The sequence below is a fragment of the Denticeps clupeoides genome, chromosome 18, assembly GCF_900700375.1.
Source record: "Denticeps clupeoides chromosome 18, fDenClu1.1, whole genome shotgun sequence".
In the NCBI taxonomy this organism is placed as follows: Eukaryota; Metazoa; Chordata; class Actinopteri; order Clupeiformes; family Denticipitidae; genus Denticeps; species Denticeps clupeoides.
The window spans coordinates 725,362-747,444 of NC_041724.1; the positions used below are offsets into that span (position 1 = coordinate 725,362).

Consider the following 22,083-nt stretch of genomic DNA (forward strand, 5'->3'; position numbering starts at 1 on the left):
GATTCTGTACACAAAGTTCGACAACAAGAAAATTACAATTTAATCTAAATATTCTTTAAAGAGGAAGGTCTTGAGCTGTCGTTTGAAGGTGCTCAGTGACTGAGCTGTTCTGACCTCGAGGGGAAGTTCATTCCACCACCGAGGGGCCAAGGTGGAGAAGAGTCTAGATGAATGTTTTCCTTTTACCTTCAGAGATGGAGGGACCAGGCGAGCAGTACTGGAGGCTCGGAGTAAACGAGGTGCAGTGCGAGGTGTAATAAGGGCTGTGAGGTAGGATGGTGCTGCTCCATGTTTGGCTTTGTAGGCCAGCATCAGTATTTTGAACCTGATGCGTGCAGCTACTGGGAGCCAGTGAAGGGAACGTAGTAGAGGGGTGGTATGGGAGAATTTGGGAAGGTTGAAGATCAGTCGTGCTGCTGCATTTTGTATGAGTTGTAGAGGTCGGATGGTACATAGTGGTAGACCAGCTAGAAGGGAGTTGCAGTAGTCCAGTCGTGAGATTACTAAGGACTGAACCAGTAGTTGGGTGGCCTGGGTTGACAGGTAAGGGCGGATTCGTCTGATATTGTAGAGAAGGAATCTACATGAGCGGGAAAGGTTGCTGATGTGAGTCGAGAAGCAGAGTTGGTTGTCTATTGTAACTCCAAGGTTGAGGGCTGTTGCAGAAGGAGAGAGCTGTGAGTTGTCCAGGTAAATAGCAAGATCCTGATGTGGTGAAGAATCTGCTGGAATTAATATTAGTTCAGTTTTGGTGGGATTCAGTTGGAGGTGATGGGCTGCCATCCAAGACGAGATGTCTGTTAGACATGCAGAGATTTTGGAAGCAGCATGAAGATCAGAGGGAGGAAAGGAGAAGAGGAGTTGTGTGTCGTCAGCATAGCAGTGGTAGGATAATCCATGTGATGGATGATGAAAAATGATGATGAAAAGATAATGAATTACATACAATAATAGCATCAAAATGCAGTGAGAAAAGTATTTCCTGTTGTTTCCATATATACTGATATTTTTACATTTCTTATTACACATTTACATTTACAGCATTTACCAGACGCCCTTATCCGGAGCGACTTACAGTCAGTAGTGACAGTCCCCCCTGGAGACACTCAGGGTTAAGTGTCTTGCTCAGGGACACGATGGTAGTAAGTGGGGTTTGAACCTGGGTCTTCTGGTTCACAGGCGAGTGTGTTACACACTAGGCTACTAGCACCCTATCATAACTAATGTTATTTTTTATAGAAGGCTACAGTATATTAATATTGCATATTTTAGGTGGAAATGAACAATAAAGAAATAAATTATATATATTTGTTATATATTATATTATTTATTTATATCTAAACATGTAAACGCTGTATCTACACATCATTTTGTAAATATTTGATTATATCTTTCCTTGGGACTGACAATATGAACAATGTGGAGAACGCCTTTCTGCATCTTTGTATATATTTTAAAAATATCTGATCAGTTGAACTGCGCACTGCGAGACGGGAAGTTATCATTTTTAAATATTGCAGCAGAAGCATTTACATTATAGATGAGCTGCGTTATCCGCCATTTCCGGGTCCTTCCACAGGACGGTTCCACCTGGTTCTCCCTGGAACATGTGTCTGCAGGTACCAAGTGTGTGTTTCTTCCTCCTCCTCCTCAAAGAGCCCAGACCTGAACACAGAACAACTGCCGTCTGCTGCTATTAAAAACGGTTTTTGTTAATATTATGTCTGTTTTTATGTCTATCTTTTTTTTTTAATTATTATTATTCATTGTTTCTTGGTTCTGGATTAAACTGGAAGTTCCGTCCATTTCAATAAAATCTGGAACTGGAATTCTTCTCCAGTCCTGCCATCTTCAGCGAATCCAAGGCCGCTGCCAAAATGTTTCTATTAACATTGCAAAGTGGCGGTTTTCCCGATTATCCGGCAATTATTGGGAACAATGGCCCGTCTCTGGAAGTCATTATTCCAGACGGCAGTAAACAGAAAGCCTGACGAGTGGATTGGCCGCTTTTTGTGTTAAGTAATACGTTCAAGCCCTCAAATCACAGCGTCCGATTTAAACTGCCAGTCAGTCAATCAACAAATCAATAAATCAATAAGTCCATCTGCATCATGGACTGAAGATTTTGGGTTCAGTTACAGTGCAGTTTTTTTCCCTTTTCTACTTTATTCATTTTGTCTTTTTATTCATTTATTTTCTGTGAAAAATAAATGAAAATTAATTCCTGGCCGGGCCTGAACTAAAACAGCTCCGCTCGTTCCAGGGGACGCGGCCCCGCCCGGTCCGCTGCTTCTGCAGGGCTTCCAGTAGACCGAGGCGTGATTCTCCAGCTCCCCCTACTGGCTCCACCCTGTCGCCGCTCTGAAATGAGTGGCGTGCGCGTGGAAGAGACCCCTGTCCCAAATCGAAGCTCCGAGCCAGCGCCACGCCGGGATGAAAGGTCACCCCCCTTGTTCTGTTGGCCTCACGCCTGATTGGTGATCAGGAGGCGGGATGTGTTGGAATAGAAACGCTCCTGGCTCTCGACTCCGTGACCTTTCCGAGATGTAATAATCAGGACGGATATTCGCATATTCGCATGTCCCCCTGCTGAGGTTCCAGTTGAACGTCCCTGCGGAAACCTGCAGAAAGCTCCGCACACGCCCGCTTAATCGTAAACCAGAGCCGCTCCGGATTAGCGCCGGGACCCCGATAAAACCAGACCGACGTCCACTTATTCCTGACTGATGCTCTGGTGCCGGACCCTCGACATGGTGAAAGTCCCGGGTTCGAACCCCACGTACTACCATCGTGTCCCTGAGCAGGACACCTAACCCTGAGTGTGTCCAGGGGGACTGTCCCCGTCACTACTCCGGATGAGGACCTCTGGTCGTGGTAGTGATGGTGCCGGAGGCAGCGGGAGGATTTGGTGGCTGGATGCCCTTTTGTTCGCAGGGAGAAGATAACAGGATTAGCGAGACCTTTACGCTGCGGGTTCTTTTCTTAGCACCACTGCTGAACAAGGGGACGGCTGGTGCTGTCAAAGGTCAAAGGTCACGTTTGTTTCCTGCGCCTCGTTTAATTCATTAATAATCATTGAAAATCAGTGAAAATCAAATCATGCAGACGACTGTGTGTGCGCCTGTTTTTCACTTCTTTCTCCATGGCAACGCTGGGAGGTGGGACCCAGGAATCACCTCAGTTCAGGTCTGAGGGACGAGGAGAGGTACTTCATTTCATCTGGCAGAACATCATGTACCCCTCGTCCAGAACAACCAGGATGTGAGGGACACAGAGGGCCTGGTTCACACGATCCAGGCAGAGGCACCAACAGAGGTCACTAGAGTTCAGTTTTCATCTGTCACTCACACACACACACACACACACACACACACACACACAAATTCTGTATCACAAAGTTGCAAAAAAATATATATTTTTTCAATTATATTAAAATAGTTTAGAAAACATGCCAGATTCTACTAAACTGGAATGAGACATGAAGCATATTGAAGGACTTGTCAATCAAATCTTTTACATGCTCCTGCGTGTGGACATTTAAACTATGTTTGTAATTCTGCTCCGGTAAACAGTGACTCCGCCCCAGGAATTCCGCCCGCCGCCCGGCCTGAAATAGCCGCTGCAGGGGGCGTGACGTCACGGGGACTCCACCGGGACCGGAGAGTCTCACCTGCAGGGAAGTTCATTTCAGAACCTCCGGGGCGTCGGCGTGGACTCAGCTCTGCCGATCATGTAAAAGTCCGTTTCGGTCCTTTTATATTCGTCCTACGAGAGCGGACGTGGAGAGGAAAACATCATAAAGCACCAGGAAGCCACTTTACAAGTAAGTCTTATTAAAAATGTTTTACTTTCCTACATGTTGCCTTCACCCTACTGTTAATAGCTAAATATGAAATATGACTAGAAAAATAAACAGAGTTCACGCGTGAGCGCGTACGCTGGAAAAAAAACATCGATTCCACCAGATTCGTTTGATTTAGGCCGTCCAAATTCCTCTGCAGTATTTCAAACCACACGTGTGGAGCAAAATGATTTTATAAAGTTCATAAAACATAATTTGACATTGAATCCAAATTAAACATGTTATTCTTACATGATTTACATTTTACAACATTTAGACATTTACGGCATTTACCAGACGCCCTTATCCAGAGCGACTTACAGTCAGTAGTTACAGGGACAGTCCCCCCCCTGGAGACACTCAGGGTTAGTTGTCCTGCTCAGGGACACGATGGTAGTAAGTGGGGTTTGAACCTGGGACGATAGGCCGCTACCACCCGATCAGCTGGTTCTCGTTTAACTGTGGTGCGTTTTGTTGGAAGTAAAGTAAAAGTTGGAAGTAAAAACGCGGTTACTTTAAGTTGTAATGTTCCGGCTGCCGGCGGCTTCTCCCGTGCGACTAGATAAGAGATCAATAATTAATCCGGGTGTCCTTGGCGCGTATTTTCACCATGAGAGGAGTTGCGCGGTGACAGGCGGTAAAAGCTGCGGCTGTGCGTGGACGGCGGGGTCGACCTTATCTCCGTGGCACGCCAGCGCAGGATCGGTTACAGCGAGCGTGGCTCCGGTGTCAGCCCTCTCAGTGTCCCCGAGCTCTTCAAGCCGCCAACAGAGGTCCTGAAATAGCTAAGCACTTTATTTTGGTCCCCGGGGCCACGGCCTCTGAGTAAGGTGCTTTGCGGCAGCGCCGCAGCGCTTCACGGTTGTTGTCTGCCGGACAGAGGGCCAGACATGTATCCAGACGCCTTCGAGGCGGCCGACCGGATCGAGGGCCTCCCCGCGCCCTCCAGACGGACGTTACCCCACCTGGAGGACGAGGACGAGGACGAGGAGGCGCGGGGCAGGGGCCAGAAGAGGGTCGGCCGGTACCGGCACAGCCTGCAGATGCTGAAGCCGTTCCGGATCACCAACAAGTGAGTTGCCGTGAGCGGCGGTGTGCTTTTCTGGCAGGGACAGGACGTGCCTGATAAGACAGCCGGTTATCTTGCGCCGGCAGACGTCCCTCGGACTCGCGTCTTTAACGCGTCTCCCCCCTCGCAGACACCAGCACCCGGTGGACAACGCCGGCCTCTTCTCCTTCATGACCCTGCAGTGGCTCTCGCCGCTGGCCTGGACGGCGCACAGGGCCTCCGGCCTGAGGATGGGGGACGTGTGGGGCCTGTCCTGCCACGAGGCGTCCGACGTCAACAGCCAGAGGTGAGCGCCGAGTCCCGCCCCTCCCCGGCTGCCCCGTCACACGGAGCAGCGAGTTCTGCCACTTGGGTGATATTAATAGCGAGGATTAGAGATTAGAGGGACGGCGCTGCCCGGGCGTCCTCCTCTGCCAGGGGTTATGTCACTAAGACGTTCCCGTCCTTCCTGTACCTGGCGCCCGCTTCTCACCGCTTAGCCAGCTTCTGGCCGCCGCCCAGCGCCGGTTTTACTTCATCCGTGGGACCTGATCCGGGAAGGCGTGTTAAATAAGCGGCAGAAGTGGTCAGAACGTGCCGTGCCGCGTCTTCTGGACTGGTAGACCTTCCACGTGTCTGACACGCCGCCAGGGGGGACTGGCGGCGGCGGCGGCGGTTATGTAACCCACCTTCAAAACACCGGGATCACTTTTAATGACGGCCGAATTCTGCTAAGAGCTGCGTTAGATTAGATTGTTGTTGCAGAGAGAACAGGATCAAAGAATAACGTTCGAAGAACGTAGAATAACGTAGAATAAACATCCACAACACACACACAAATTAATCAATAATGAAACTACATTTCTTTAAAATAGTTGAGTGAAAGTTACTAAAAGTGTAAAATAACACAAATAATCAAAGAAAAGTGACAGTGAAGTAAATGTCATACACAGCAGCACAGCACACGGTGACACGGTGAAACGTGTCCTCTGTATTTAACCGTCACCCTCGGTGAGCAGTGGGCACCATGACAGGCGCCCAAGGAGCAGCGTGTGGGGACGGGACCACGGTGGGAATCTCCGTGGGAATACGGGGCCCCTTCCTTAACTGCTAGGCCCCCGCTGCCTGATTGAAAGTGTTAATAATGTTGACGTGTATAGATGTTCTAGAAGAGCCGGGTGTCGGAGTCTCTTTCTCCACTCATGGTGTGTCATTGTTTCATGAAAAGAAGGACGTTTTGCAGTAAATGAATGTTTGACATGCGGGGACTTTGTTTTGGACCTCTGCGTGGACCTTCCCAAATGACGATTATGAACAAGTCACGGCATGTTGCGCTTGTTAATTGGCTTATTAACTTCTGCAGCGCTGGTAAAAACCACAGTGTCCAAAACAAGGAGAACCTACACACGTCGCTGCAGGGCTGCATGCCTCGGTGTAGGTGAATAATGTAGGTGGAGGTAGCGCGAGGGGTGTAGACGTTACCCGAGACCTTCAGCGCCACCTGCACCATGACCTGCATGTTTTTGCGGCCGCGTGACGTGTGGAATGTTTCTGCGCGTTAATAAAGTCCTGGAACTCTGTCCAACTGCCAGGCTGGAGACCCTCTGGCTGGAGGAGCTGAAGCACCGGGGGAAGGACGGAGCCTCCCTGGCCCGGGTCTTCTGGAGGTTCTGCCAGACCCGGATGCTGGTGGCCATCTTCTCCCTGCTCATCACCATGGTTGCCGGGTTCGTGGGCCCGGTAAGAAGCAGCGACGGTGCAAATTCCTGCTCCAACCGCCCTGCGGACCGGACTTCATCTAGGTCCTGGAGGACGTTAATCTTTCATTATACCGTTGTGGAAAACGAACTTAAATCTGTTTTAAATTATCACGCGGGTTTAGTGCTCTAATAGGCTTTTGTATTTATTAACTCTGCATTAAATGTTGAAATTTGCTGACTCGGGTCGTAGTTCAGGCCACTTCCGCAGTGCTAATCGCTAATAGCATTAGCTCGATTGCCTCTTATGCAACGGTGCACCCGTTTGAACCTGCAGCCGCTCTCGGCTCCCTGCGGTTTAGCACGTGTTGCTGCCGGTCCTCCCGACTTTGTGGTGCAGCTTGTTTTGTTTTTGTGGTCCATGATTCATGTCCCATCTTCTCCGCGTCCCGCCCGCAGGCCCTGCTGATCCGGGCCCTGCTGGAGTACTCGCAGAGCCGGCACGAGGCGCCGGTGTTCGGCATGGCGCTGGTGCTGGGGATCTTCTTCACGGAGCTGGCGCGCTCCTGGTCCCTGGCCCTCATGTGGGCCGTCAACTACCGCACGGCCTCGCGCCTGCGGGGGGCGGCGCTGACCCTCGCCTACCACAAGATCCTGCGGCTGCGGAGCACCAAGGACGCCGGCGTGGGAGAGGTGCGTGAGTCCCGGTCCCCGTCTCGGCCGTGCGACGCCGCCTCTCGTACTCACGACGCCTCTTCATCCCCCCAGTTGGTGAACATCTGCTCCAGCGACGGCCAGCGGATTCACGAGGCCGTCTCCGTGGGATGCCTGCTGGCCGGCGGGCCGCTGGTGGGCATTCTGGGCCTGTCCTACACGGCCTACTTTCTCGGCCCCACGGCACTCGTGGGTTCAGCCGTCTTCGTCTTCTTCTACCCAGCCATGGTACGGTTCCCCACGTTGTTCTCCTCCGTCTTTGGGTGGAAGTGGCCTAGTGGGGTAACAGAAGACAGGTTCGAACCCCACTTACTACCATCGTGTCCCTGAGCAAGACACTTAACCCTGAGTGTCTCCAGGGGGGGACTGTCCCTGTAAATACTGATTGTAAGTCACTCTGGATAAAAATAGGGTGGTAGAAGCCTAGTGGGTAAGACACTCGCCTGTGAACCAGAAGACCCAGGTTCAAACCCCACTTACTACCATCGTGTCCCTGAGCAACACACTTAACCCTGAGTGTCTCCAGGGGGACACTGTCCCTGTAACTACTGACTAAGTCGCTCTGGATAAGGGCGTCTGGTAAACGGCGTAAATGTAAATGAAATGAACATTGAATTTGTTGCATCCGCAGACTCTGGCCTCTCGACTAACCGCCTACTTCCGGGAAAAGTGTGTGGCCGTTACCGACAGTCGAGTCCGGCTGATGAACGAGGTCCTGAGCTGCATCAAGTTCATCAAGATGTACTGCTGGGAGTCGGTCTTCTCCTGCAACGTTCACAGTGAGTGGATGAACCCCAGACGTCCCGTAGCCGGCCACGTCTGGCACAAATAACCCCCTTCCGGGCCCCTTGGCGGAGGTCGGTGCACCCCACATCTTCCCGTTGGAACGGGTTTTAAAAGCCCTTTGAAAGTTGGTGCCTCCAGAGGGTCGTAACACTTATCCGAGAATTTCGTGTATCGAGAACGAGGATCGTTTCACACTTTAATCAAAGCTGTAATTAGGCGGCTCAGGAAGCCATTATCTCTTCGTCAGAGCCGTCGCTCGGTTATTGTAATTGCCAATCAGATTCGTATCTCTTCCGGGCACCAACATTTATACTTCTGGCTTGTTTGATGGCGAAATGCACGGAGGGTCACAGTTTAATGCTGAACGAGATGAAATGAGGCGTAATGACGTCGAAAGTGGTACATAAGTACATAAGTAATGATGGAGAGACAAATATTTCACATCATGTACAATATTGGTGGCCTAGCGGGAAGGAAGCAGAGTCGTTATCAGAGGGTTGTGGGATCGAATCCCGAGCCGCCGAGGTGCCACCGAGGTCCCCTTGATGAAGGTCCTGTCCCCACACGCTGCTCCCCGGGCGCCTGTCATGGTGCCCACTGCTCACCAAGGGTGATGGTTAAATACAGAGGACACATGGTGTGCTGTGGTGTGCATTATAATGATAAAAACAGTCACTTTCATGTCTGTAGAGTCGTGGGTCCAGAGTCAGAATGATCCGTACAGGTGGATTTGTTGAAATGTGGTACTTGTAGGATGAAGTAGAGTTAAAACCTCAGGCTCCCACCATGCAGTCAGAAGTGCAGAAGCGCAGGAAACGACTGTTGGCTTCGCGGTTTTTGCAGAGGTGCGATCAGAGGAGAGGAGGACGTTGGAGAGGGCCGGCTACGTCCAGAGCCTGACCGTGGGCGTGGCTCCCATCATCATGGTGATTGCTTGTGTCTGCACGTTCACGCTTCACATGGCCCTGGGTTATGACCTCACTGCCGCTCAGGTGAATTCAGAAACCCGTCGGTTTTTAATGCTTTTTCCGCCTCTGCCGTCTTATTTCACATGACTGAGGGTTGTGATGTTAAGCAGCGTCGTTTTTCAGGCGTTCACCGTCGTGGCCGTCTTCAACTCCATGACCTTCGCACTCAAAGTCACTCCCCTGGCTGTGCGGGCTTTATCTGAAGCGGCTGTGGCCGTTAAGAGATTTCAGGTGAAGCTAAAAGACCATTCTGAGCCCATATAACTGCACCGTGTGTGTGTGTGTGTGTGTGTGTGTGTTAAAATAATAAACATTATCTCTTCAGAGACTCTACAAGATGGACGACAGGGAAGTGATGTCCACAAAACTGGAAGATCCCGAGAATGTGGTGGAGTTCAGGGACGCCACGTTGGTGTGGGAGAAGTCCCGGGGCTACACGCCGCCAGGAGGAGAAGGGCGGGGCCCCCAGAGGCCAAAGTGTCCCGGCAGGGGCATCAAGCGTTTTCTACGCAGGGAGAAGCTGCGCCTCTACATCCCCACGGAGGAGGGCAAAGGTCAGGACGAGAGCCCCAACGGACAGCACCTTCTCACCGACATGGAGCAGGAGAGCCCCCAGAGCACCATCTCCTCCACCCAGAGCATGCGGCCGCCCCTGCACAAAACCCTGCACCACGTCGACCTGCGGGTCAAGAAGGTTGGGGCCATGTCCACAGAGCTCGCCTGCATTAGCCCCTCCAGGATTTTGCGATTTGTCGTGATCTAAAATGGCTGAATTTGCGGCAGCTTCGGTCAGTTCCTCTGTGTCTCAGTCGGCTACTTTCGTTTGTGTCCCACCACAACGTTGCAACGTGTGACAGGAACGCGAGAGTGACATCGGCGTCTTGACTTGAACAGCGTTCATGTCGTGTGTCCTCATTATAGCGGCCATGAGGAAAAGGGACACGCAGCAATAGTTTAACCCCACTTGGGTGTCCAAGAACACGTTGTTGAGGGTAAACGTCTGCAATTCCTGGCGGGGCTGATCACGCGTTCGGTGGCTTTGGCATGGCAGTGACCAGGCTGTTGGCTTCTGTGTGTCCCTCAGGGGTCCCTGGTGGGGATCTGCGGCGCCGTGGGCAGCGGGAAAAGCTCCCTCCTCTCCGCTCTGCTGGGTCAGGTAAGGGGATACGGTAACTAGAGATCAGTCGGAGCCGCGGCTCTCTCCCCAGGAGTGATTTGGGGCTTCGGATTTCAAGAGGCTGCAGAATTGAAATTTGATTCACAAGGAGCTGCGCCCAGTTCCTTTAATCCTGAGCTCACCGTTTCTGCGCTGCCTTTAAGAAAAGGAACTGAATCAGAATCGGAAAGATTATAATAGAATTCTCTTCTCCTCTCAGATGACCCTGGTGGAAGGTTCAGTGGCCGTCAGCGGGGGCTTTGCCTATGTGGCCCAGCAGGCTTGGATCTTCAACGATTCCCTGAGAGAGAACATCTTGTTTGGCAAAGAGTTCAACGAAGAAAAGTAAGAAATGCAAGAATTCGAAATTAGTTCAGGACAATAAGAAACGCTCGTGCAAAACTGCAGAACCAAATTTGAATAAATAGTGCAGTAGGATGCTTATCATCAATTTTTAATAATCAAGTCAGGTTAATACCTGACCAGTTTAACCTGACACTGGAAATAAAATAACTGAGATGTGAATGTAGAAATGTAAAAAGTGTCCAAAGTCCCACATTATTTATAAAGATCACCCGCTACTGCAAGGCAACGCGCCCCCATAAGGAATCTCACAGAGATCCTAAACACGGTGAAGATACCTATATTTACTGCAAATATTGCCACAAAAATAACACCTAATAATACAGAATATCATCTACATTTGTAATGTATTGTTTTTAATTCAGAAAACAGTCGTTACATTTTACATATTGTTACATATTTATTAGTACATTTTTTCTACAGTTCTTCTAAATGGAAAATTCACCAAGCCATCATTCAAAAATTGAACCTGATCCGCCAATCAGATTAGACTTCTGAACGCAGAACATCTTGTAGAAAAGTATTTTAAGAGATTGTGAGTCGTTATATCAGCGTTTGAACCGGCGATTTTACACGGTTCTCACTAGGAGACCAGCAAAGTTTAGGGGTCGGTGGCTTTTCAGTGCGCCACTGACTCCAAAATTGGGAATTGCCATGGGGACTGAAGCTGTGCAAAAGGGGCAATGGAGAACTGTTATGGGGAGCACATGGGGACCAAAATAACTGAAGCAGGCCAGCCAGGTTGGAGGAGACCAGGGTTATGGGTCATGAGATCTTAGCACTTCCACTGACATGCAATCCCCTTTTTAGAAGATGTTTAAAAACGTAGGCGTCTGTAGACATGTTACGTCCTCGTTCGGGACGATTTAAACCCCCCAATCTCCTCTCGTTCCCGCCATTCTCTATACTCCTAATAACATTAGTGAATGTGGATGTGACGATAATGAATGTCCCTCTGTGATCAGGTACCGCGCTGTGGTGGAGGCCTGCTGCCTAAATCCGGACATTGCCGAACTGCCCTACGGGGACATGACTGAGGTACATTTCATCCTAACGGCTTCTTTGGCGGAACCTGGTCCCCGAGTGAGAGTCCACTGCTCTTTACAACGGCTGGCATCACGTGACGTGAAGTGGCCGCTTTCCTGCAGGTTGGGGAGCGCGGCGCCAACCTCAGTGGCGGGCAGCGCCAGCGGGTGAGCCTGGCACGGGCGCTGTACAGCGAGCGACCCGTCCTGCTCCTGGACGACCCCCTGAGTGCCGTCGACGCCCATGTGGGCTCCCACCTCTTCCGCAACGCCATCCACCGCGCTGCCAGGAACAGGACCGTCCTGTTTGTGACGCACCAGCTGCAGGTACGCCGTGCTTGATGGTGCCTTCTTACAGGAAACGGCACCGCGATCTTCCTGCGCGTTATGCTCACAGCAATAAATCATAGATAACTACAGAAAAAGGGCCTGAGATGCAGAGTTAATGAGTTCCTGGGGAATAATGAGAGTTAATAGGAATAAAGGGGTGGCGAATGAGCGTTAAATGATGGAGAATATATTAAAAATATGATTATTATTATCAAATGCAGTACTTGGCCGAGTGTGACGACGTGGTCCTGATGAAGGACGGGCGGATCATGGAGCATGGTACCCACGCCCAGCTGATGGACAGGGACCGCGAGTACGCCGGCCTCCTCCACAACATGCAGCAGGAGGTGAGGGTCCCGGGGAGGGGAGTTCGACTTCCAGAACAACCTGGTGCTACGTGGAACGTTTAAATAACGTTACCTGCGCGACATCAACAAACCGGCTGCATAAAGTACAAAAACAGAGGACACCGACAGTGCAAGAGTGACACCTGAGGCGAACAAAACATGTAGACGACAGACAGACTAAACTAGTGAAATGAATAATGTCAAATGAAAAAATGCTTTGCTCGGTGGCACCTCACTGGCACCCTGGCGGCTCGAGATTCGAACCGGCAACCTTCTGATTACGGGGCCGCTTCCTTAACCGCTGGCCCAAGAAAAATGAAGGTGAAAGGCATAAAAAGCAGAAAAACTGTTCGAATGCTGCTGTAATAGATAATATGTTTTAAGCATAGAAGAGATGTGTGTGTGTGTCAGATTAAAGAGGTAGTAGCCAGTGTGTACCACACTCGCCTATGAACCAGAGGACCCAGGTTCAAACCCCACTTACTACCATCGTGTCCCTGAGCAAGACACTTAACCCTGAGTGTCCCCAGGGGGGGACTGTCCCTGTAACTACTGATTGTAAGTCGCTCTGGATAAGAGGAAAGTCCCTCAGGTGTCTGATGGCCTGTGGAAGGAGGCAGGAGGGTGAAGAGGGTGCATGTGAGGGGTGTGTAGTGTCCTTCACTCCATCCTCCATCCGCTGCTTAATGGGTCGCTTCGATGTTGCAGAACCTGGTCCACAAGAACCTGCAGAACAAGTTGAGAGACGGTGAGGGCAGGAAACGTTCTGCCCTGGAGGAGCCCGCGGCGAGCATCAGCCCTGCGGAGATTAAAAGGGCAGGTGAGAGGGGGGTTTAACATTTTCATCCAAACCTCCCCTGACCCACCAGAACGATCATCATCGCTTTCTAAATCCCATATTGTGGAAAAGGTCGTTCGTTTTTCGGTAGTCAGACTGTTTCTTTGTCGCGATCGGCGATCGATCGGCACCTTTAATCCCGGCCCGTTTCATCTCGTCGCCGCAGATCCGCTCATGCAGGTGGAAGAGAAGGGCTCGGGCGGGGTCTCCTGGTCTGTCTACGGCGCCTACATCAAAGCGGCGGGCGGCCCGCTGGCCTTCCTCCTCAACATGCTCCTCTTCTTCGGCACCACCGGCAGCGTGGCCTTCAGCAACTGGTGGCTGAGCCACTGGATCAAACAGGGCAGCGGGGTGAGTTGTGGCAGTGCCGTTCCCGGGGTCAGGATGCGAGCGAAATACGGCAAAATACGGCCGAGAGCGGCGTACCGATGCATGCTTGTTGCACATCGGCAGGGCCAGAGTGCGTCTACCAAGTCACTGAAGATGAATAAAATTGTCACCGTAAACTGATGTAACGAAGTCTCCGTGCGATAAACCCAATTACCGGAGCGGCAGAAAAGATGGAGCGCGGTTCTGGCAGGAAGACTCCCGGTCACCTGTGCAGAAAGCGTCTTTGGTGACGGCGCGTTGGCTCTTTGTCCTTCGCAGAACTCTTCGTGGCTGCCGGGAAATGAAACCCTGGCCGGCGACAGCATGAGGCTCAACCCGCACATCCGTTACTACTCCATGGTGTACGTGCTGTCCATGGGAGTGGCGCTGTGTCTGAAGACCACGAGAGGATTGGTGTTTGTCAAGGTAATCCACCTCATTCTCGCTTTCACGCGTTTTACCGAAGGTTGCGTTGGAGTCGGCTCTCTAATCAGGTCTTGGGTGGAAGGAGACCTCAGCTACATGAATGAATGTTTGGCCATTCGGCACCAGGTCCTTTTTTCCGCTCTGCTATCAAGATGAGGCGTATTCATCATCTGCACCTCCTCGTTCCACCAGGTTGTCACGTAATCGATTCATTTCAGATAATGTGATGAATATATAGGCTGCATACACAGTTCTTCTGTGTAGAGTAGTGGGTGGGGTTAATAATAATGGCTCCTCCCACGTCCAAGGATCATCAAATGTTCCTCCAGCAGGAACTGACCATTGATGACGGGTCTGTGATGGTGTACCATGTGGCCCGTGAGGATGAGTGAAACCCGCTGCTTCCCAGCCCATCCCAGTGAAACGAAAGAAATAATCTGCTCACCATCTTCAGGCTGCAATGAGGAGCCGTTGTTCCGTCGCCGCTCTTCCCTCTAATTGGCTATCTCCTCATCCGCCGTCCCTCTCCGGGCTTCTCCGCCCTGTAATTGAAACGCCCTGCATGCGAAATCCATTTCTCTATCTGGCGATGTGACACGATTTGCCCCCCTGTGTCCCTCTGGGCGTCGGCCCCCTTTCCTTCATTAAAGAGCACCGACGGCGCGTTAAACACTGCGTCCCACCGTAATTCTGACACTTTTGGGTTTGATTATGTTCTTCAAAAAAGGCCCTCAGGGGAGATTAGGAAAGTTGGAAAAGTCCATGAGGCAGATTTGGTCTTCTGCTCGGCGTTTCCGGCCCTCGCCAGGCTATTTTTGCGAACGCGTGTTTGGTTACAGCGTGTGTTCGAGAATTCTCGAGCAGGAACGATGATGGCAGAGCAAGCGTTCCAACGCCTCGCGACTGGCTGAGACGCTCACGAACAAGAGGTCGCTTTCAAGCGCTGATGGGGGCAGGGCGCTGAGAAAGAGCAGGACTTTCATTCCATTATTTCTGCATTATTTCCGTTTTTCCTTGTTGTTTTTGAGTATTTGTGGCCCGTCTTTCCACGGCATCCGTGCAGGAGCCGACGTTCAAGTTGATTTATTTCACGTTCATGCCACGCCTGTCTGGTTAACCATTGCAGTGCACCCTGCGGGCTTCCTCCGTTCTTCATGACAAGCTGTTCCAGAAGATCTTGCTCAGCCCCATGCGTTTTTTCGACACCACGCCCCTTGGCCGCATCCTCAACCGATTCTCACGTGACATGGACGAAGGTTGGGAGGACACCACTTTTCAACAATCTAGTTTGGTTTAAAAAATTGGTACAAAGGTGTACATACGTGTAATTATTTTATTTTTAAGGGGGAGGGGACTGTAGGCATGATTGACAGCTTATTTAACCCTTAGCTGTCACTACATTGGGTCAGTGGTGGCCTAGCGGTTAAGGAAGTGGTCCCGTAATCAGGTCTGTTTCCTTACCCGCTAGGACACTGCAGTCCCTGTTGCATTTACATTTACATTTACAGCATTTATCAGACGCCCTTATCCAGAGCGACTTACAATCAGTAGTTACAGGGACAGTCTCCCTGGAGCAATTTAGGGTTAAGTGTCTTGCTCAGGGACACAATGGTAGTAAGTGGGATTCGAACCCGGGTCTTCTGGTTCATAGGCGAGTGTGTTACCCACTAGGCTACTACCACCCTGTTGCGTCACTACATCTTATTTAGCACTGGGACAATATCTCAAGCAGGAACTGACTGTATTTCAAGGATTTTACATTTATGGCATTTATCAGACGCCCTTATCCAGAGCAACTTACAACCAGTAGTTACAGGGACAGTCCCCCCCTGGGGACACTCAGGTTTAAGTGTCCTGCTCAGGGACACAATGGTAGTAAGCGGGATTTGAACCCGGGTCTTCTGGTGTGTAGTTACCCACTAGGCTACTACCACCCTCAATGATCTTTGTTCATAGTCTGAAACTGAACTGGCTCTCATCATCTGTCTCTCTCTGCAGTGGATGTCCGTCTGACCATGCAGGCCGAGATGCTGCTGCAGAACCTGACTATGGTGCTCTTCTGCCTGGGCGTGGTCAGTACCGTGTTCCCCTGGTTCCTGCTCTCCCTTCTGCCCCTTGGTGCTTTCCTGTATCTCATCAACCGCGTCTCAAGGTGAGAAGATGTCATGAATGCCTTCCTGCATTAATGCGATGTGTAATAACCTTCAGAGCTGACTCAGTCATGTCGGCCTGAAACACCAATCCGCTGCAGCCTCACGTCGTCTGACCTGAGGGACAGTCCTGTGGTGATCTGTGACATCTTGTGGTCAAATTGGGTAATTGGGTTTTCAGCAGAGGTTGGATGTAGGGTGGCAGTAGCCTAGCAGGTAACACACTGAACCAGAAGACCCAGGTTCAAACCCTACTTACTACCATTGTGTCCCTGAGCAAGACACCTAACCCTGAGTGTCTCCAGGGGGGGACTGTCCCTGTAACTACTGGTTGTAAACCAAACCCATATTTGTATATTGTGGTGATCCGGGCGAGTTAAATGCAACCGGCATCTCCTGCCTGTGATGCGATTTTGAAAACGGCCACGCTGCATCACGGCGAGATCTGCGATTTGTAATTCCGTGTAATTCCGTGTAATTCCGTGTAATTCCGTGCCTCTGATGACTTTGCTGCTCGAGTCTGTCTGCATGCAGGTATTAGACCCGGTGCCTCCCACCTGAAGGAATGAACGTGGCTCCATCTCTGTCGTTTAATGTCTCCCATTCTGGACATTCTGTTTTATATCTGCACACAGAAGTAGAACTTCCATGAAAGCAGGTTCTGGCCCAGTTGTGGGGTCCGGACAGGCCTGCGACGGGCCTCGTAAACCTGCTCATAAATCAGGCTTCGGCTTTTCCCATCTGAGCAGCCGGAACGCTTCCGGATAAGGGCCCGTGGGGAGAATAATCAGCGTGAAATAGATTATGGATTTCTCGCCAGAGCTCGGCTCAGCCGGATTTAGCGGCCCGCAATGATGAATCTTCCTGCGCCGTGTGCCGCAGGTGGGTCGGGAATTTTTTTAAAAAGCTGTTACGCACGTGTGTGTCTGTCCGACAGGGTTTTAATTCGTGAGCTGAAGCGGCTGGAGAACATCAGCCAGTCGCCCTTCACGTCCCACATCACCAGCAGCCTGCAGGGACTGTCCACCATCCACGCCTATGGCAGAGGGTTCGACTTCCTGCACAGGTGAGGGAGACGGCGAGATTCGGCGAAACGGACGAAAGTGTGAGGTCACGCGTGGAGATTGTAATTTCCCAAATTCTCAAATTTTATCTGCATTTTCAGATATTCATGGGAAAATTAATATTTACTTTCTGTACTGCAGAACAACACAAGAATTTATCAGCTTTAAATTTGTTGTGTTAAATTGGGGCTTTCGAAGCTAACGGTGATCACGTGTCATGCAAGGGATGGAAACTGTTAATTATTACTCACGACAACATCGACCAGCCGTAAACCAGGCAGGTTTGCCGATGCGTTTGCATTCGAGAAATGTCTTTGATTGGCTGGAACTTGCCCTCTGCTGTGAATTCCTGCTGTAAGTAATTAATCCCACAATTCAGTCAAAGCCAAGTGAAAGTGAAGTGATTGTCACTTGTGATACACAGCAGCACAGCACACGGTGCACACGGTGACACGGTGAAATTTGTCCTCTGCATTTAACCATCACCCTGAGTGAGCAGTGGGCACCATGACAGGCGCCCGGGGAGCAGTGTGTGGGGACGGTGCTTTGCTCAGTGGCACCTTTGCAGATCAGGATTCGAACCGGCAACCTTCTGATTACGGGGCCGCTTCCTTAACCGCTAGGCCACCGCTGCCCCAGTGACAAAATTTTTTTTTAAAAATGTGAATGGGAAGCGTCTCTGTCTTATAACGTCATTATTAGTGTGATGAGTTTCAGATTGACGGCCGCTAATGAAATATGACCAGCCTGTCCTGACCCGTCCTGACCTGCTCTCAGATATCAGAACTTGCTGGACACCAACCAGGCCGCCCACTATCTGTTCAGCTGCTCCATCCGCTGGCTCGCCGTGCGCCTGGACCTCATCAGCATCAGCGCCATCACGCTGACCGCCCTGCTCATCGTCTTCATGCACAACCAGATCCCGCCCGCCTACGCCGGCCTGGCCATCTCGTACGCCGTGCAGGTATCTGCAGTTGTCCGCCGTGCCAATTAAAAACCAGAACGCCAGGGTGGGTAATAATGGCGCCGTTGTCCGGGGACGTTTGGCTTTTGACGCGCTGCGTGATGAGTTTCTGTGACTGACAGCCGTGTGAAAATGAAAGGTCTTGTGCTGGTTCTCCTCCCTCCCAGCTGACCGGACTCTTCCAGTTCACCGTCAGGCTCCTCTCGGAGACCGAGGCACGCTTTACGTCGGTGGAGCGGATCAATCACTACATAAAGGTGAGGGTTCCTGCACGGTGCTCTGGTCGGGCGTGACGTTCCGACAGCCTGCAGCAGGAAGCATATGGGAGCCGCCGTGAAGCCTTGTCAGCGGTACGTTCCGAAAAATAATCATCCCTTTCTCGCCTCTGCAGAACCTGGACTCTGAAGCCCCCCGACAGATCACCGGCGTGTCCCGCCCCGACGCCGACTGGCCGCGGGAGGGAGGAATCCGCTTCCAGGACGTGGAGATGCGCTACCGTGACAACCTGCCGCTGGTGCTGAAAACGCTGTCCTTCGGCGTCCTGCCAGAGGAGACGGTGGGGATCGTCGGGCGAACTGGTTCAGGTGCGGCCCATTCACCATGCTGGCCACGCCCCCATACCCATCAGACCCCTGGTTTACGATGTTTATATCTATCATGGGCAGAGTGACTCTGTTAAAGGGGTGGTAGTAGCCTAGTGGGTAACACACTCACCTATGAACCAGAAGACCCGGGTTCAAATCCCACTTACTACCATTGTGTCCCTGAGCAAGACACTTAACCCTGAGTTGCTCCAGGGAGACTGTCCCTGTAACTACTGATTGTAAGTCGCTCTGGATAAGGGCGTCTGATAAATGCTGTAAATGTAAATGTAAAATGTAAAAAAATTGAGACAAATTCTTAATCATGAATAAAAATTACATTTTCTTTTTATTCAAGATGTCCAAACTTTCGATTGCTGGTATATTAAAGGCGAATTCAATGTGGTCATTTATTCGCTGATCCAGTGAGAAAACCCTAACCCTAACTCTTTTTATTTCTTTTATTGAACAGTATGATAATAAATTCGATGTAAACTGCGTTATCAGTGCCAGCTGGAAACACCACTTATCCTGCCACGCGATCCGTTTACGCCCGCAGGGAAGTCATCGCTGGGCGTGGCCCTCTTTAGGCTGGCGGAGCTGAGCGGGGGCTCCATCTTCATCGACGGCGTCAACATCGCTCACGTCGGCCTGGAGGACCTGAGGAGCCGGCTGTCAGTCATTCCCCAAGAGCCGGTGCTGTTCATTGGCACTGTCAGGTACGGTTGGCGTCACCCCCCCCGCCGCGCCTCGTAATTGCGGCTCGGCACACAGCTGGGTTCTGTTGACGTGCCCTCCCCTGACAGGTCGAATCTGGACCCGTGGGGGCAGCACACAGACGAGCAGGTCTGGGAGGCGCTGGAAAAGACTCACGTCAAGGACATGGTGAGCAGCGCGGTGGTGCCGCATCGTGGAATTTTACTGCTGCCACTCGTGCGTGATTAAAATCTACGGCGTGTGTTGCTCTTGTCCGCAGGTGAGCCAGCTGCCCCACGGCCTGAGCTCCGAGGTGAGCGAGAACGGGGACAATTTCTCGGTGGGGGAGAGGCAGCTGCTCTGTGTGGCCAGAGCCCTGCTGAGGCGCAGCAAGGTGCGGTTCCAACATTCGTCGTGCACCCATCTTCTTCCCAATTTACACCGTTTATGGCTTTTTTTTACTAAATACCAACTTAGCATGTGACAGAAAGTTTAAGAAAGCGGCGCAAACACCAGCCAATCAAATCCATTTAAGCAATTTTCCAGCTGAGTTCATTGCAGCTTAAGCGACTGTGATTGGTTGACGCATGGTGGACGTGCAACATTAACATTGTCATTTTATTGAAAGGGTTATTATACATTTAAAATTAATTACAGCGATTAACCAATTCATTAGGACAACCCAAATAATTTAATATTTTCAGTTGAAATTTGGCCCTGGTAAAACCACGAAGTCCCAGGTTCAAACCCCACTTACTACCATTGTGTCCCTGAGCAAGACCCTTAACCCTGAGTGTCTCCAGAGGGTCTGTCCCTCATGGACTCCACCCCTCTTTCCTCTTTCATTTGATGTCACGGCTTTTTTTAGATCATTATAGGATAGCGTAATAAATGTAGAAATAATTAACTTTTTTAAATGTGACCAAATAAAAGAATGTGTAGAAATCTATTGGTTTCTAATGCATTGGACATCCATGACAGGACCATGTAGCTGCACTGACAATGTAGGTGTATATCGCCACCCGATGGCTGAAAAGCAGACCTTCCGCGCACTGAAACACTGATTTAATAACCTGAGAGCAGTTATATGAGCGCTGTGTGACCTGCTGCAGGTTTTGCTGCTGGACGAGGCCACAGCAGCCATCGACTCTGAGACGGACCGTCTGCTCCAGGAGACCATCCGTCACTCCTTCGAGGGCTGCACCACCCTGGTCATCGCCCACCGCCTCAACACGGTGATGAGCTGCAACAGGATTCTGGTGCTGGACCAGGGCCAGGTCTGTCACCACGACTGACAAAATGAAATATGCCAATAACGACCCCGATATGTCTGTGACGCTACGTTTTTTTTTCTGTCTCTCTTTCCTGGGAAAGGTTGTGGAGTTTGATACCCCCTCGAGCCTGCTGGAAAACGAGAACTCCCTTTTCCGAGCGATGGTCGAGGCTTCTGGTGGAGCAGCCGAGTCGGAAAGTCACCAGGGCTACTGAAGCTGCTCGACGTTCAGATCGGATGGACGTTGCCATGAAGCTGCTGCGTCCACAGGATCTGCAGAGACGGAGATCTGCAGCTTTATCATTCGTCCGTGTGTTGGACGGCACTTTCACTTCTGTTGGAGCGGTGCCCTGGCTCAGAAGTCTGCGGCGCCATTTTCTGCCTTTTCTTAGAACCAGCTAAACTTTGCACAATTTGATCACTTTTTTCCCTTTTTTTTAAATCTCGGTTCACCACAAGTACAGAATTATGACTGAACCAGCCAAAGAAAAAGTATAACAGAGCAAAAACACACAGAAATATTCATTCCTTCATCATTTTATTTCAAGTACAGGCAAAAGAATGTGGAGAATTCATTTCATATGTGATCAAAGAATTGATATTTATTATACTGTCATATTTATGGCATTGTTTGGGAGAGAAGTCTTATTCCAAAGCACATAATTCATAAAGGATCTTTGTAATTTTGTGGTTTGCAGTGCTTTTTGTGTCTAAAATGTATTTTTGTATTTAAACTTCATTGTATGCATATTGCTTCAGAATATGCATGTACAGGATAGTCACTCTAAATACGAGAGTAATGAATGTTCTGAGAGCATCATTTTTTAAACTGGACACTTCAGAAAATGTGCGTTGTACTTTATTTCATTTGCACCTGCATTACTTGTGAAACAGAATTTTCCTGTAACTGTGTAGCTTTTCTAAAGAGAGTCGTGTGTCCGCAGTACATTAGTCATTTTAAAGGATGCCTTGTTATAAACCAATATTTTTCTAATGTTTTTGATTGTCATAAAAATCCTTTGTGAATTAAAGTATTTTTATACATTCATCAAACACAGTTTTTGTGTTTATTTTTGTGCCTACTATTTATATTCATGACGTGTTTACTTGTAATGCTTGTAAATTAGATCTCGACTGAATAATTTTTTTTATATACTGTATCCTGTTGCTTGAGACACCAAAAGACGGAACCAAACTTGATTGTCATATTTTGCCTGGTATTATTATCATTACTATTATTATTACTATTGTTATTAATATTATTATTATTAAGACCTTGGATAATTTCTTTGGCTTGTTTTATATCGTTTCTGTTGGTATATTTTTATATTCCAATACTTGATTGTGATATTTCACCTGGTATTATTATCATTATTATTATTATTAAGACCTTGGATCTTCTCTATTTTTATATTCTGATACTTGAATGTGATACTTTGCCTGGTAT

General features: G+C 49.9%; 1 protein-coding gene and 1 long non-coding RNA gene across 3 annotated transcripts; one reads left to right on the top strand and one right to left on the bottom strand.

Moving 5' to 3' along the window:
* Window positions 1-1,307: 1,307 nt before the first annotated feature.
* On the bottom strand, window positions 1,308-4,917 carry LOC114767912 (uncharacterized). The gene is made up of 3 exons (XR_003743002.1): window positions 4,356-4,917; window positions 3,671-3,765; window positions 1,308-3,337 (listed from the first exon to the last, which is right to left on the bottom strand). It is a non-coding gene; the product is annotated as an uncharacterized LOC114767912 (long non-coding RNA).
* LOC114767911 (multidrug resistance-associated protein 5) lies at window positions 3,630-21,689 on the top strand. Of its 2 annotated transcripts, XM_028959800.1 has the most exons (29): window positions 3,630-3,823; window positions 4,722-4,913; window positions 5,041-5,196; window positions 6,482-6,629; window positions 7,046-7,279; window positions 7,355-7,528; window positions 7,932-8,079; window positions 8,930-9,078; window positions 9,178-9,285; window positions 9,380-9,748; window positions 10,139-10,210; window positions 10,431-10,555; window positions 11,539-11,611; window positions 11,722-11,925; window positions 12,150-12,275; window positions 12,984-13,095; window positions 13,280-13,464; window positions 13,762-13,908; window positions 15,035-15,164; window positions 15,907-16,060; window positions 16,996-17,124; window positions 17,900-18,086; window positions 18,254-18,343; window positions 18,478-18,670; window positions 19,227-19,386; window positions 19,474-19,552; window positions 19,644-19,757; window positions 20,476-20,640; window positions 20,738-21,689. In XM_028959800.1, the coding sequence occupies exons 2-29, from the start codon at window positions 4,732-4,734 to the stop codon at window positions 20,849-20,851; spliced, it is 4,227 nt and encodes a 1,408-aa protein (XP_028815633.1). In that variant the 5' UTR covers window positions 3,630-3,823; window positions 4,722-4,731; the 3' UTR covers window positions 20,852-21,689. The 2 variants fall into 2 exon arrangements, with proteins under 2 accessions (XP_028815633.1, XP_028815634.1); XM_028959801.1 differs by lacking the exon at window positions 3,630-3,823 and having other exon boundaries at window positions 3,850-4,913.
* Window positions 21,690-22,083: the final 394 nt, after the last annotated feature.

Bases quoted from the DNA above. Each gene is read 5' to 3' on its own strand.
- LOC114767911 (XM_028959800.1), top strand. From the start codon at position 4,732: ATGTATCCAGACGCCTTCGAGGCGGCCGACCGGATCGAGGGCCTCCCC. The intron at 10,556-11,538 runs GTAAGAAATGCA...CTCTGTGATCAG, and splicing joins AAAGAGTTCAACGAAGAAAA to GTACCGCGCTGTGGTGGAGG. The intron at 19,387-19,473 runs GTACGGTTGGCG...CTCCCCTGACAG, and splicing joins CTGTTCATTGGCACTGTCAG to GTCGAATCTGGACCCGTGGG.